This window comes from Chrysoperla carnea, chromosome 5, assembly GCF_905475395.1.
Source record: "Chrysoperla carnea chromosome 5, inChrCarn1.1, whole genome shotgun sequence".
NCBI lineage: Eukaryota > Metazoa > Arthropoda > Insecta > Neuroptera > Chrysopidae > Chrysoperla > Chrysoperla carnea.
Window position 1 is genome coordinate 40,187,717 of NC_058341.1, and position 14,930 is coordinate 40,202,646.

Here is a 14,930-nt window from a genome sequence, read left to right on the forward strand (position 1 = left end):
AAGTTATATTCATTGAATCCACCGATGTTTGATGATTTCCGATAGATGGCATACTTTAATACACCTCATATCCAGATTGCATTATATGTACAATACATAATCTGAATAGCGTCATACTAAGTATTGCTACACGTTGCTCGCTGAAATTTAGGTCTTCTTTGGGTTTGATTTTAGACTTTATTATTATCATTATTATCAATGTAGACTTTTAGATCACTTACGATCACAAACTTAATTAATATAAAAATAAAAACCAAACTTATTGTGCGAAAGTGCACTTATAGTGCAGTTTTAGGGTCGTACAGTTGAATGTTACGTACACAATTTTTAAATGTTTGAGGCTGTAGTGAAAGTGTTCAAAAATATTAAATCCTTTTCTAATCTTCGAAATTAACACATTTTTTTTTAGACACCAAGTTTATAATCCTCATTGATTTAGAAGCCCAGATATTAATAAATAACAAACTTTTATTTGAAAATAACCGCTATAAAATCCAAATTTGGTTTCGAAGGATTTGGATGCTACCAAAAATTGAAAGCTTGGTATCTTACGAGAATCTGATAAAATTTGACGCTTGCATTCCGTTTGTCCTTATTTTTATCATTATCTAAGATATTTTGATATATTGTATATAAAGCTGCGAGATTTGGATCCTGAATTAAAATAATTATATATGTTCGAAACCAAGTTTGGATTTTATAGTGGCTATTTTCAAATAAAAGTTTATTTTTTATTAATATCTGGGCTTCTAAATCAATATTATTATTATTATTATAATGTCACAATGTCAAGGATACCAATATAAAAGAAATAAAAATGTACTACTCTCGGAAGCCAAAGAAACCCTTAATAATCCCAAATATTTCCCAGGCCTCTTCAAATTTGTTAAAATCAACAACTTAATTGTATGAATAATAACACATTTATAGCTAAGCATGTAAATAATGTATGAATCTCTGCGATCGCTAATGACCTAAACGTTAAAAGCGACCTTAAATACAAATAATAAATAAAAAAAGAAGTTAATAAGGTTCAAAATAAAGTTTATATAAGTATGTACACATAAACAAAGTGAGCTTTTACATGCGTTAGTCGTTTTAGCGAATATATTTGCTTATAATTCCAATGATTATTGCGCTATAGCCTATGTGTCGTTATAACTATTATCGGGACCTTTTATTTTCGTCGTTATATCGTTATAACCGATATCGTTATTAATTTTGACTATAATCTGTTTACAGATCAATTTTTTGTTTCATAAAATTTTAATTCATCCGCTTAGTGTACTAAGAAAACCACAGAAACCTGGTTGTAAAAAATATTCTAAAAATTAGTCAACGTATACTTGTATGACATTAACATTTATATTATCAAATTCAACGTAACACAATATCCCATATCCCTTCTACTTTACCATAAATATGACACAACAGGAACACTAGTAATATCCTAACATAACATACAGACACACACACTAGACATACATATCATTGTTTACTATTAACAAAATAGATATAAATTAACAAGTAACTACTTCATACAGTCCCCAATCTCCTATACAATCATATTATAATAATCGTATTCAGAAAGTTAGTTTATATGTGTCACATATTGTATGTGTAACTTACATAACTCAAATACATACAATTGTTATCACTATAAACTAACTAACCAATCCCTAACCCATTCCAACCCCATCCATGTGCACATGATATATCAACCTTAACATATGTCTTCAACAACATTATTTCAATTTATTGAAAGATATATGAGTATGTTGTGGGGTCGCAAGTAAACTGGACACTTTTATCGGTCATAGAAGTCTGTTACAGATTTTTGAAATTCTCAGAATCAGAAATAATATACACATTAACAGCTTTAAAGTGCTTTGATTTTTTGGAATATTTAATGACCCATATTAACAATATATATAATGAACTTGCGACTGGTCTAAAATCCTATGGATTCCAAAAATCATTAAAGCAACTAGAAGAATGCTTAATGGTAAGAATGATGTGGCAATGATTTGTTGCCAGTGAAACAAAATGTTTTATTATATTCATTAGAAAGCTCAAACTACAATTAAAATAGTATTTTGACCTAGCTTTGATCTGAAATTCTAGTTTCAAGGTCATTTGACCTTGACTTTCATTTTGAAAATTTGTCTGGACTTAAAAGCTATTAAAGTAGACGAACGATTTTTATTGTCCTTAATAAATTTGTCTAAAAATTTTTTCTAAAGCTAGCGTATTTTCTTTTAAATGCAATAATTACAGATTTTTAAGCCACATTTTCTCCGAAATCAAACGATTTTCGAAAAAATGTTTAAAATAAAAATGTTAGCTTTTTAATGACGATCAACTTTCTAATTTAACATGTTATTCTATCTCTTACCTTTTAGAATCTAAATTGACTATTAAAGCAACCCAGAGAACTAAGTCCAATCTGATATCAGAACATCAACATTTCTGCCATCAAATTCTGCTTTTGTTCAAGTTATTTTTTGATTGATTAAATACAAAACAAGCTATTAGCCATAACAGATTAAAAGAGCCCACCCTGTAGAAATAGTAGCAGCTCACTTTTAAAATGAGCTCTGTCAGAATGCAAAAGGAAAAAAACAATTACTGTCACGAATCGTTTTTTCACCAATATTTGAAATGTGGTAAGATCCACAGTCAGTTATGGCGAATTTTACCTGATTTAAGAAGAGCAGTCATTGACATTACTGTATCCATTTATGGACAGTACATTTTTAGATGAATTCTTTGAAAATTTTGACGAACTTCAATTGAATGAAAATAAGATAATTTCCCCTCTAATTGTGGTCTTGAAATGTGGAATATTTGATCGAATATTCGAAATATGGTGGAGGCGCCATGAAAGGGGTATGAAGAAGAAAAGACACGAAATAAAAAGTTAATTGCGTTGTCCATCAGAACATTCATGAATTACATTGTTTGCTCATCTAAAAAAAAGTTAATTCTGAAGCAAATATGAAATCAATATTACTCGTAGATTGAGTTTCCATGCATTAAAATTCTGCCATCGTGTAAAAAACACCCTATACTTTTAAAACACCCTATACACTTTTAAATATACATTATTTGTGAGGTGTGGTTTTCGTACCTTAAGGCGTAAATTTTGTAAAAGAAAAATAAGGAAACTACTTAGATAATTCATTAATATTTATTACTTTTATCAATTTTGTCAAACAAGAATTGTAATTTATGTTCACTAAATGACTTATTAGAATTAATCATGAATATATTTTGTTTATTCATTCAGTAAGTTATCTTTTGTTTTACCACAATTTTAACCCACCACAATTTAAATTTGACTTATTACGTCTATCTTTAACTTCTGGTTTGGGAAAATACACTGATATACCAAAATATATTTATTAAGGGGTGTAAGCCATGAGGGTAAATATCGAAATTCAGTCACGAAACTTAAAGACCTTATACTCATATAATTTTCTTATGATCTTATTTACTGAATTCAGAGATTGTTGCAAAGCTTTGTATCTTTTTATCTTAATATTAAATTTTTTCAAAATTATCTACAAAGATGAGTTTTTACCGCTTATGTTGTCATTTCTGCGACTAAAACAGTGATTTAAGCAGTGATTTCTTCTAAATATATTGGCTTCTATAGTTTGAAAACTAAGGTAGATCCAAAACTTACTTTTGTCAAAATTAAAAATGGCAATCTTAAATATTCTCAATCGTTTTCTTTTGTTGGAATTACCTTAAAGCATTATTTGATATGGATCCGAAAACGACAGTGGAAAATATTTTAAATTGAAAAGCCAAAAATAATTTTTTGTATGCAATACCAAATATTTGGAAATATCAGCTTTTATATGGACTTTCACAACTTTATGCTGTCTAAATGAAATAAAGGATTTTTTTACATCAAAGATTCTTTTGAAAACTTAAATTATCGGTCGTAATTTAAATTATCGGTCGTAGCTTTTACCCTAAAACAGCTATTGATAAAACGAAAATATATCGAAATAATACCCTTTGAAGAATTTTTTTGTTCTTTTGTTGTAATTGCTTCAAAGATATTTTGGGAAGTTGCAATTTTAATAATAGATGGGATTTATTAGATCATTGCTTTTCTCCTAAACGAAATACATCAATTAAAAAAAAATATATATGAGGTACCGAAATGTAAGTTGGTACATTTCGGTAAAACTTTCCACCCTCTAAGCGACCGGTAATATTTCAAATTTTCTCAGTCTTAAGACCCTCCAGTCAGCATATTTTAAATTCAAACATTACAAGAGAAGTTTTACTCAAATTCTCAAGTTTTCTGTAATATCTTTCCTAATACGTTTAAAAGCTCTTAAAATTAGACTTAAATACAGTAAAATATATATCAGGTACGTTGAGATTTAGACGAAAATATTTTTAAAAGGTTAGTATATTTCGGTGAGACTTTCCACCTACTAAGTGACAGGTATTATTTTCTTAATCTTAAAATAAGCCAGAGCATTTTAAATTCAGACATTACAAGAGAAGTTTTACCCAAATTTTTAAGTTTCCTAAAATACCTTCTCTAATATGTTTAAAAGCTCTTAAAATTAGTCTTATATATATGAGTAAAATATTTTTTTGTACATCCATCAAATTCAAGAGTTTAAAAATACTATTTTTGATTCCTAGTTTCAAATAAAGTTCCTCATATAATAAATAAATCCATTGTAATTTATGTTTGATCAACTGTAATACTAAATGATTCTCTAGTTTAAAACTAAACATTGAATGAACGAACATAACATGTAAATATAATAAATATATTTCTAACATACAATACAAATTAGATGTTACTATAATAATTGATATAACATATAACACATATACCTAACAAGTACAATAAATACCTTTACAATGAATGTATAATATGCAAACAGTTACAACTCAACTATTTTATACTTATAGATAAATGTTTTTAGTTCATGTAACCAATACAGATCATACATTATTAGAGTGGAAACATTGAAGTATGTAACAATATATATAATGTTCTGTTATTGACTGCAGATCGTTATCCTGCAGAATATGCTCATAAAGACGAAGGAAAAAGTTATTTTCCACTTTTGGATCTGAGGCCTACTTTGCGAGATAATTAACAAAATAAATTAATATATCTTTAACGAATCACAGTTCAATAAGATTTTGAATGAAACCAATAAAACACTAGTTAAAGAGAGGATGTGTTTTATCATAGTGGAAGGCGTCTCTAAATGAAAAATTATTACAAAAAAACTCTATTTGGCTACTTTTGTTATTATAAAAACTAACCCATTAAAACCTACACTATGTTTCTTGGTAAATTAAGTGTTGTGCGCAACTTATCGTGCGTATCACATACGTTAAGCATATATTTAGCAAAACGGACCAGTCCGTTTTCTTAAATGGATCTGAATGGATTCAGAATTAATTCAATACATAAATACAATCCAACATGCATTGGAATAATTTCATTGCCCATTCACAGGCGGCACTCGTGTTCTAAAATTTAACAATATTTCTGTTTCCCATTCGCAGATGACTAGTTATTGATATTTTACATAAGCAATTGTAAATATCTATGATATAAAGCTAGTGAAGTTTCATTCCTGTCATGGGTCCCGCGACTCATACATTTATTTGTCCAGGCTATAAATATTTTATCTATATAAAACATATGATATATTAAGTTAAACTACATTAAATTAGGAGATACATTTTGTGTTTAGTTCGTTTTAGTTTAGTATGAATAATAATAATAAAATCATAGTCATAGATACAAAACTAAAACACTTTGAATAAAATAATTTATATGTTATGTATAAATTACGTTACCATTTACAATTTACATTACAATATTTATAAACAATAACAAGAAATCTTCTTGTTACACATAAATCTGTCAACATACATTTACCATTTACCAGAACAACAATACCAATAACAACAAACAACTGGTGCATAATATAGCTATGAGTACATATACAGGGGAATGTTGTCTTGTAAGCCCTTAATCTAATTCGGCCCTCTGCAGTTTTTCGATTAGTTATCATAAAATTTGTTTATTTATTTATTTTTTCTAAAGGTAATACTTTCTTCATGCAAAGGAGTCCGTATTCTATAAAATTTCAACTATCGTTTCAACTGTCAAGATTTGGTTTTTTTTTTGAATTGAGTCTTTCAATGGTTCCACACACAAAAATTTTTTTATAACAAAGATTGTTTGCAAGATGTAAATACAGTAAAACACCGATTATCCGAATTAATTGAAACCAAGGTCGATTCAGATAATCGAAAATTTGGATAATCGGACATAGACTGGTAATAAAGAAAAACGAACTGTATTGCTGCAATTCAATGCTATTGAGTTGAAAAAAAAAACAAATGTTCCAACGTCACAAAACATGTAGTGTCTTGCCTCTAGCTTTAAACCATAACAATTGAAATATATCTGGACTCCAACGAGTTCCAACTTGTTACAACAAAACAAAATAAAAATTACATACATATACTTGGTTTCATTTTTTTATATTATGCTGATTCTGATAATTGGCGATTCAGTTAATCGGCGTTCGGATAATCAGTGTACTACTGTATACAAATTCATAAAATTCAATATTCGTACATATAAGTTTTACAGGAAAAATGATCAAATGATAAATTATTGTTTAAGTGATTTTCTAAAACTTAATTAATTATCAAAATTATCAAAAATTTGATTTTTTCTGTACATATGCGATAGATATGCATTGTCAATTTGCAATAGATATATAATTATTGACAATCATTTTGCGATTGAACAAAAATATTTTATTTTCGCCCAAGACCTTTACAGCCATGTGGTAGAATAGGTCCAATTATTTCTTTTGACGACCTTCCCTTGCTAAATGCTTACATATTGTTGTAGCAATTGTTTATTTGTTAGTTATTAGTAAAGTATACTTCCATTCCCATTTTCTATATTTTAATGTACTGCTTAGGTAAAGCTGTTCATACAATATTAATTTACAACGAAATACTTGGTGGAAAACTGGAAGATTGACAAATAATGTCGGATTCTAACTAACGACTAACGAGAACATTATTCGCAAACATTGCTCCCATTTAAGTTTATCACTCACTCTCTTGACAAAACTTTCATTTTCGTTAGGAAAACTTTATTACGTTGTTTTCATTCTTTTTAACATAATGTAAAAAATTCTTTAAAAAATAAATAAAATAAATAAATAAATAAAATTTTATATCATTTAAATCTTGATAAATTTGGTGGAAGCGCAAATAAATACATATGACATATAAGGATATTATATATTGTCTAATTTAATTGCTCTTCCACCATTTATTTACTGCATTTATAAGGATATTTATTTTCTATCTTATAAAGCTAAATTGTACCAGCTCAGTCAGTTTGCAAGTAGTTTGCAGTTTCTGATGCAATAAGTTTCGATTAATATAGTTGGATAAAATTTCAAAGAAATTCTTTTTCTTTTGATGAAATTTTGATATATTTTATTGAGTACTATAGATTGATAATGATTGTATAACTAAATTGGGGTAGGCAGTCAAGTTGAGTACCCTGCTATTAAGTTGGAACCCTTCTATTGAGTGGTTGGTTATGTTTCACAATGACCTATAAATAAGCTGCAAGTGCTTAATCTTTAAAGTTATGATCCCATGTAGTTAAAAACAGAGTATAATATTAATTAAAAAGTTACGACCACTTGATAACCTGCACGTTTGGTAAAGTCCCCGACAGATTTTAACTTATCTTGAATGTCAAAAGTAAGTCTACTAATTTGGAAAGATGTTTAGCGTGATTTTGGAAAGTTATTTTACTTTCATAAACTGCAAAACGATATATTTAATTTTTTTTTTCTTTTCATATTCAGGGTATTTGATGGGGCTCAAGATCTATAATTTTTTCGAAATACTACATAGCTAAGTTTTTTACTGCCATTTTTGCATTCAGTCAAAAAATAAAATATATTCGGGTATTTTTTTATTTTATCTATAAGATTTTTTTAGAACTTGGTAATTAACATTAAAATTTTAATTGTTTCAGTGTGAAGAATCATTATCGACTGGTGACATTTGTGTATTTGCATCACGAGCTGGTCCCAACACATGCTGGCATCCTGCATGTTTTATATGTTGTGTTTGTAAAGAGTTGCTAGTGGACCTTATTTATTTTCATAGAGAAGGACGTCTTTATTGTGGTCGACATCATGCTGAAACATTAAAACCACGATGCTCGGCATGTGACGAGGTATGTAATTAAAAATTATTGTGTATTTAAATATATTTATGAAATGTAAATGAAAAGAATGTAAACAATTTCTTCATTTTCTTCTTATTAAATGTTGTATGAAAGATTAGAAAAAATTGATAGTGATGATTTACTCAGTAAAAAACTATTAAGTCGATTTATACTTTTAAGGCATGGCCTAAAATATAATCGAAATCGCAACTTTTTTCGTATCTTTTATCCACACATCCATGATTTTAAAGTAAGAAAATGTGGTGAAACCGTAGACAAGGGATAAATACAAAAACTAATTTCTTCCTCAATTGATTCTGAAAATTCTGTGATAAAATATCCCTATGGGGAACAAAACAGTCAATACCATCACTTATTTGCCAAATACTAGCTACCAAAAAAATATTCCCAATATAATTCAACTCATTTTCACAGGAATATTAATTAATATGATACCAAGCTTTGACAATATCAGAATCAGTAACTTTTTTAAACCGAGTTGTCTCGGCTCCCCTCTGTGGATCTATTGCTTAAACTGTGCTGTTGGTCTTATTTTTGGGGCTTCTGAACATCTCTTTTGGTTTACATTATAAGGAAAGAAACGATAAATTACGTACACGTTTCCAGAAAAAGCTCTCTCTAAAAACATTTGAAATTGAAATATGTTTTTAATGTTGATTTCGTTAGCAAGTGAGATTTAACCGCTTTTATAGTGTAACAACTGTTATTAAACCACTCTGATTCGTTGATGAAAGCTTCACAGCCACATGTACACAGTTAAAATACAATTTACTTTGTCATAATGATTTGTTTATCGTATGTTTTATCTTTTCAATCATTTACTATCACTCGATACTTATCTACACTAAGCTATTTCGAATATATCTAATATCTATTTTACGCAGTTGTATGTTTAAATTTCTTAAAGATATTAAGAATACATACTTACTTAAAAATATTTCTTTTATTTGCAGATAATTTTAGCCGATGAATGTACAGAAGCAGAAGGCCGTGCATGGCATATGAAACATTTTGCATGCACAGAATGCGAACGACAACTTGGTGGCCAAAGATATATAATGAGAGATTCGCGACCTTATTGTCTTCACTGTTTCGATGCAATGTTTGCTGAATATTGTGATTCATGTGGTGATCCAATCGGTGTAGATCAAGGACAAATGAGTCACGAAGGTCAACATTGGCATGCTACGGAACAATGTTTTTGCTGTCATACCTGTAGAAATTCATTACTTGGTCGTCCATTTCTTCCACGACGTGGTGCTATTTACTGCTCTATAGCATGCAGCAAAGGAGAACCGCCAACACCATCAGATAGTAGCGGTCCAGCTCCACGTATACCACGACAAACGCGAACACGTAGAGCGCCATCACCAACTGGCAGTAGTACACCACCACCTTCACCTAATCACCGTCCTGCGCTTCCTCCACCAAGTCCCAGTAGTCCTGGCTCACCTACTGGACCTTTAATGCATGCTAATCAATATACCAGATACCACAGTCTGCCAAGATCATCACCACCATTACGCTCGCCAAAAATGGGCCGAAGAGCTTTACAAAGATCTCCAAAGCCTCCACCATTACCTACAACACCTCCACCAAATGAAGACAGCGAAGATTTAATGAATCGAGGAATTCCACCAGCCGGTGGAAAAGGATTAGATCGAGTAATTTTAGAACGAAACTTAGAACGACTATTACATGAACGAGGGGGTGCATCAAATAGTACTTCAGGCTCTCCACAACCAACAAGTCCAGATTTAGAAAGGCTTCTGCATGCTAGAGATCGTAGTCGAGAACCTCTACACTTAGCAGATTTAAATTTAAGCTTAGATGGATGGGAACCACATTCCCCATCCCCACCTTTGCCTTTAAATGTTAATCCTCAATGTGAAAATAATAATGGAAGTAATGTACCAGAAGATGTTAATCGAACAGGCCATGCAGCATCAATGCCTGAACTTCCAGTCCAATCATCAGGTCAGTTAACGCCATTATCTCCTAGCTCACCGCAAAGAAGGACAAAACTAAGTGTACGATTTCAAGGAGATAATAATGAAGCTTTTGAAAACGATGAGCCTGATGCATCTGGAAGTGATCATCGAGCGTTTCCAAGAAGTCAAAGTTACTCAGGGCGATCAAAACATCAACGTCGAACTGACGATAGAATGCACGATCCAAGAAAATCAATATCAGAAAGTCATATGGTACCAAGTAGCAGTAGAGAGCACGATGACGATGCTGATAGTTATTGTTCCACTTGCTCGTCTAGTTCAAGTAGTGATGATTTTGCTTATGAATTACCCCCACGAAGAGCTTATGGAGGTGTTCGAATTTCGTATGTGCCGAATGATGCTTTAGCATGTGCAAGACGACGTCAACAAACTGCTGGAGCAGGAACTTCACCAAATAAAAAACCGAATGCTGAAGATAAAGAAAAGAATTGCATAATCTCTTGATTACTTTGTGGCTTTATTAAAAATTGAATTGTAAAATTTGTTAATAGTGTAGAGTTCGTTAAAAGAAGTGACCGTCAAGCATGTTCAAATTAGTTGATTGCAAATTTTTATATTTTAATTATTTCGATTTTAAACAAAATTTTTATTTGAAATGATGGACTCTTTTGAGACATTTTAGAATAGCAGGGTTCATTGGTATCCATTACTGCCTTCTGTAGTGACAATTATACAGCTTTAGCTAAATGTAATTAAAAACAAAAACCTGACTGATTGAACATTTTAAAAAAAGTTTAAATACCATTCAATTTTGTCTTCCGTATTAATTATTAATTTTTATTCAATAATAAAAAATGCCCCTTCTTCCAAACATATATGTACTTTTATGCAGTAACATTTAGTTAAGTCACAGTTCATTTTTCTAGTTTGATTTACGGAATGTATGCAGATATGCTGAAGGTAAAAGAAAGTACTGCCATCTATATTTTATGATATTTATCGGCCGTACTTCTCTCAGGAATAACGTTTACCGTTTCCATTATTAGAAAAATAAAACTGTGTTCATCATATTTGATAACAGATCAGACGATTTTCAGAAAAAGTGGAATATTGGAATACAGACTGATGCCGTTTTGAATACTCAAAATTGAATAAGATCCTAATGCGGATTGAAATGTGGTCGCAGATGTTACATGACGCAGATTTCTCTTAGAACGTTATTCTTTCAAAAAGAACAAACAAATTTTGTTCGAAGCATTTGTCTGTTACTTAAAAAGCTCGGCGAAAATCGAACGCCAAAATAAAATGTTTGCATTTGATTCCCGCCGAATTGTTAGTAACAATAGTAGCTTGTTGATTCATAAATAATAAAGTTTCAAAATAAATTTTCCCATATCTCTCAGCCCTCACGAACATGAGCTCTTTTTTAGCCCACAAAATTTCGCATTCCGAATTAAGAATTATCCGTATTTTAAGTATGCAAAAGCGCAGACTGTATTCTGTCATGTCATTTTTTCTGTTGAAACTGCCTGATCTATAAGATTTCGAAAATAATTTGAATAATAAACAAACGCAAGGAAAATGATCCTTTTTTTCTAATGATTAAAGAAAAACTTTATAATAAATTTCTATTGGAGTGATGCTGTATAGAATGTAAAAATTTGTTAACTTCCTCAATTGTTTATAAAATAAATTTTATTTCATTATTTAAATGTAAATAAATCAAAGAAACTAAAATTACTACTTAATTTTTAGGCAGCTCACATAATTTATATTTTATTTATAAGAATTTATATTTAGAGGCCTATTGTACGGTTTTTCTAGATGATGGAAACAAAATTTAAAAGGAGACTTTACCAATAGTGTAGCTAGTGGAATACAAGTGTGGGAAATACCCACCCTGGAAAAATCGAAAGTTTAAAAAAAGTTAATACCTTTCATTTTTACACTATTTGACTCCCAAAATATTAATTTTAGATAAAACAATCAAATTGCTCGTCTTTAAAAACCGTAATAGATTCTCTGTTCGAATTTTTATTTTATTTTTAAACTGCATGTTTTGTAAAGCTTTAGATTTCTTTAAATTTTTTCTTATTAAATTTTTATGTTTATATATTAATTATTAAGGTGATTCTCTTTAAAAATTAAGTTCGCTTTGACAAACAAAAAACTTGGGGTGATTGTTTTAAAGATAGAAAGAACTTCAACGCACGTAGACGATGAATTAACAACAAATAATGATCTTAAAGGTGATCGTTAGCCAGTTTTGCTTTAAAAATTACCTATTTTTAAAGGATGACCAGTAGAAGAGAAACACCTTACTAACAATTGTTATTTATTTTCATAGTAAAAAGTAACAAAAATAAAAAATTATCAGGACAATATTGGAAATTTTTTTGTAGAAAGGTAGCCAAAGGAAAACAAATTGCGTTATTTTTAAAATTTCCATCTCATACTGGGAATAAATGTCAATATCTATGTAGTGAAAGCGAGGCGAAGCAAGGGCAGGCGATTGTCCTCACCACATTCTGGTGTGCGCTCGACTTCGTGCTACTACGCGAAAGTGTGGAGGAAGCTTTAAAACAAACGTGAAAGTGGAAAATTCTCTGTAAAATAATACACAATAATACTTCTCTCTTCGATAGTCTTCATTATATATTGACACGTGTTCTATACCTACCATGGCAACTCTAAAAACACCGTGCTAAATTTTTTATTATTTTTTACCTTTCTACAAAAAAAAATTAATTGTCCCAAAATTATCTGATAACTTTTTGTTTTCGAAAGTTTTTACTCATCTATAAATATGTTTGTGGTACAGTATCTGACATTAGAAAAGTTTATCCTTAAATATTAATAAAATAATACATAAGGAAATATTATTTGTTAACACAAGTTAAACTTCCATGGCATTTGAATCCGCAAAAAACTTTGTTTTTAAAACGGGCACATCTATTATTGCGACTCTGATTCACAACAAGCTCACAACTACATTTTTGGAATCCCTGACCATCAAAAGGTGGCTTACTTGCCACAGCCTCTCCCAAAGTAATTGAACTTTCTGAAAATTCGTCGTCATAGTATTTATCTGAGCACTGCAACTCTTATCGTGAAAACAAGTTAAATAGTCAAACATTGAAACATCGTTTAGTAAAAGGCTAGGCTGTTACCTGAACGACTAATTAATGGTTGGATGCGACCAGCGCCGGACCAAGTTTGGAGCAAGTGGAGCGCCAATATTCCAAATGCGAAAAACAATTTCAATCTAAAAATAACAATCGAGGGTATGCTTTTCTTTTGTCTGATCCTAGACCATTGTTCCTTACATTATGAGTATAATTTAAAAAAAAGAACAATATGCAGGTACAAATTGCAATCAAGTATCCAAAAAAAAACAATAAATAGAGATTATATAATTATAGCTATAATTGTAATAAATGTAGTTCAAATGTATACATAATAATATGAATAAATTAATTCGTAAGTAGCTTTTTATTATTGTAGAAAAAAAATATTTTATACTTTTTGCTACTGCACAAGAAATAATATTTATAACAATTTTTGTATTATATTAATTAATAATAATTAAATTCAATAAGTATTGTAATTTATTAAGAAGTAAATTTATTGAATTTATTATATAAAATCAAAATATTGTATTTCATTTGTTCATATTGTAAATAAAAAATATTTAAATATAACAATAATATGCCAATAAAATAAATTAGTGGCTTTTTTTTCAAAACGTTAATCCAAAAAAAAACAAGTTCTCAGGTAATGAAACAATATTTATTTTATTATAACAAAGATCCGTAGCTCAGAGGCTAAACAAGCGCTTTGTTTGCGAGAAGTCGTGGGATCAGTGGTGGATTAAGCACTTGGCAGAGTAGGCAACTGCCTAGGAGCCCCGGGGATAAAGATGAGTTAAAAGAGAAAAGGAGGAAGAGGAGAAAGGGAAATTTTTATGAGAAGGGTGGTACACAAGGTGGTGTAATGTTGATTTGTTAAGCCATTTGTTAACCCTCACATGGGTTAATTCGGCCCTGCCCGGGATCAACAGTCAACACCCGGTAATTGCAAAAATATTACCCAGATAGAAAATCATGATCGTTAATTGCAATTTCTTAACATGAATAAGAAAAGTTTCGCAGAATTTTAAGTTAATGGTTTTTCTTTTTCTGTAGTGTCTCAACAACCTTAAGAATCGCTCTCTTGTAACTGCATATGGTAAAATTATATATGGTGAACAAGTAGCACTCTGTATTATCTACATATCATGTTTACGAGATATCTGCAATACCTACCATTTAATAATAGCTTTTATAGGTGCTACGGCGCTAGTTTTTGACCAGTATTGTGTTTTATTTAAGAAATTGAATTTTTAATTACGTCTACAAGCTTGAAATAGAATAAATTCCGTTCGTTTCTAAAGTCCTTTGCAAAATTTGTGGTTTCATTAGTGCCACAGATAATATTGAATTTTTCCTAATAAAAGGAACTTATATTTCGAAAAATATTTGACTCAGATGTATGGATGGTAGAAGTAAAGAAGTACAATCTCCAAAGAGTTTAAGATAGAGGAGACAGGAAATCTGGTGAGATTAAACTTTTTCTTGAAGGGAAAATAAATTCAAAGCATAGATTTATATGGCTAGTTATGAACAGTTTAATCCATAAAC

At 30.0% G+C, this 14,930-nt stretch overlaps 1 protein-coding gene across 2 annotated transcripts in view; it reads left to right on the plus strand.

The window, feature by feature from the left end:
- The window catches only part of LOC123300218 (protein espinas-like), a 632,746-nt gene extending 621,893 nt beyond the window's left edge, over nucleotides 1-10,853 (plus strand). For both annotated transcript variants that reach the window (XM_044882745.1, XM_044882746.1), the window contains exons 4-5: nucleotides 8,084-8,287; nucleotides 9,253-10,853. In XM_044882745.1, the coding sequence (XP_044738680.1) occupies nucleotides 8,084-8,287; nucleotides 9,253-10,755 (1,707 nt within the window). In that variant the 3' untranslated portion in view covers nucleotides 10,756-10,853. The remainder of the gene's footprint in view (nucleotides 1-8,083; nucleotides 8,288-9,252) is intronic.
- The last annotated feature ends 4,077 nt before the right edge of the window (nucleotides 10,854-14,930 follow it).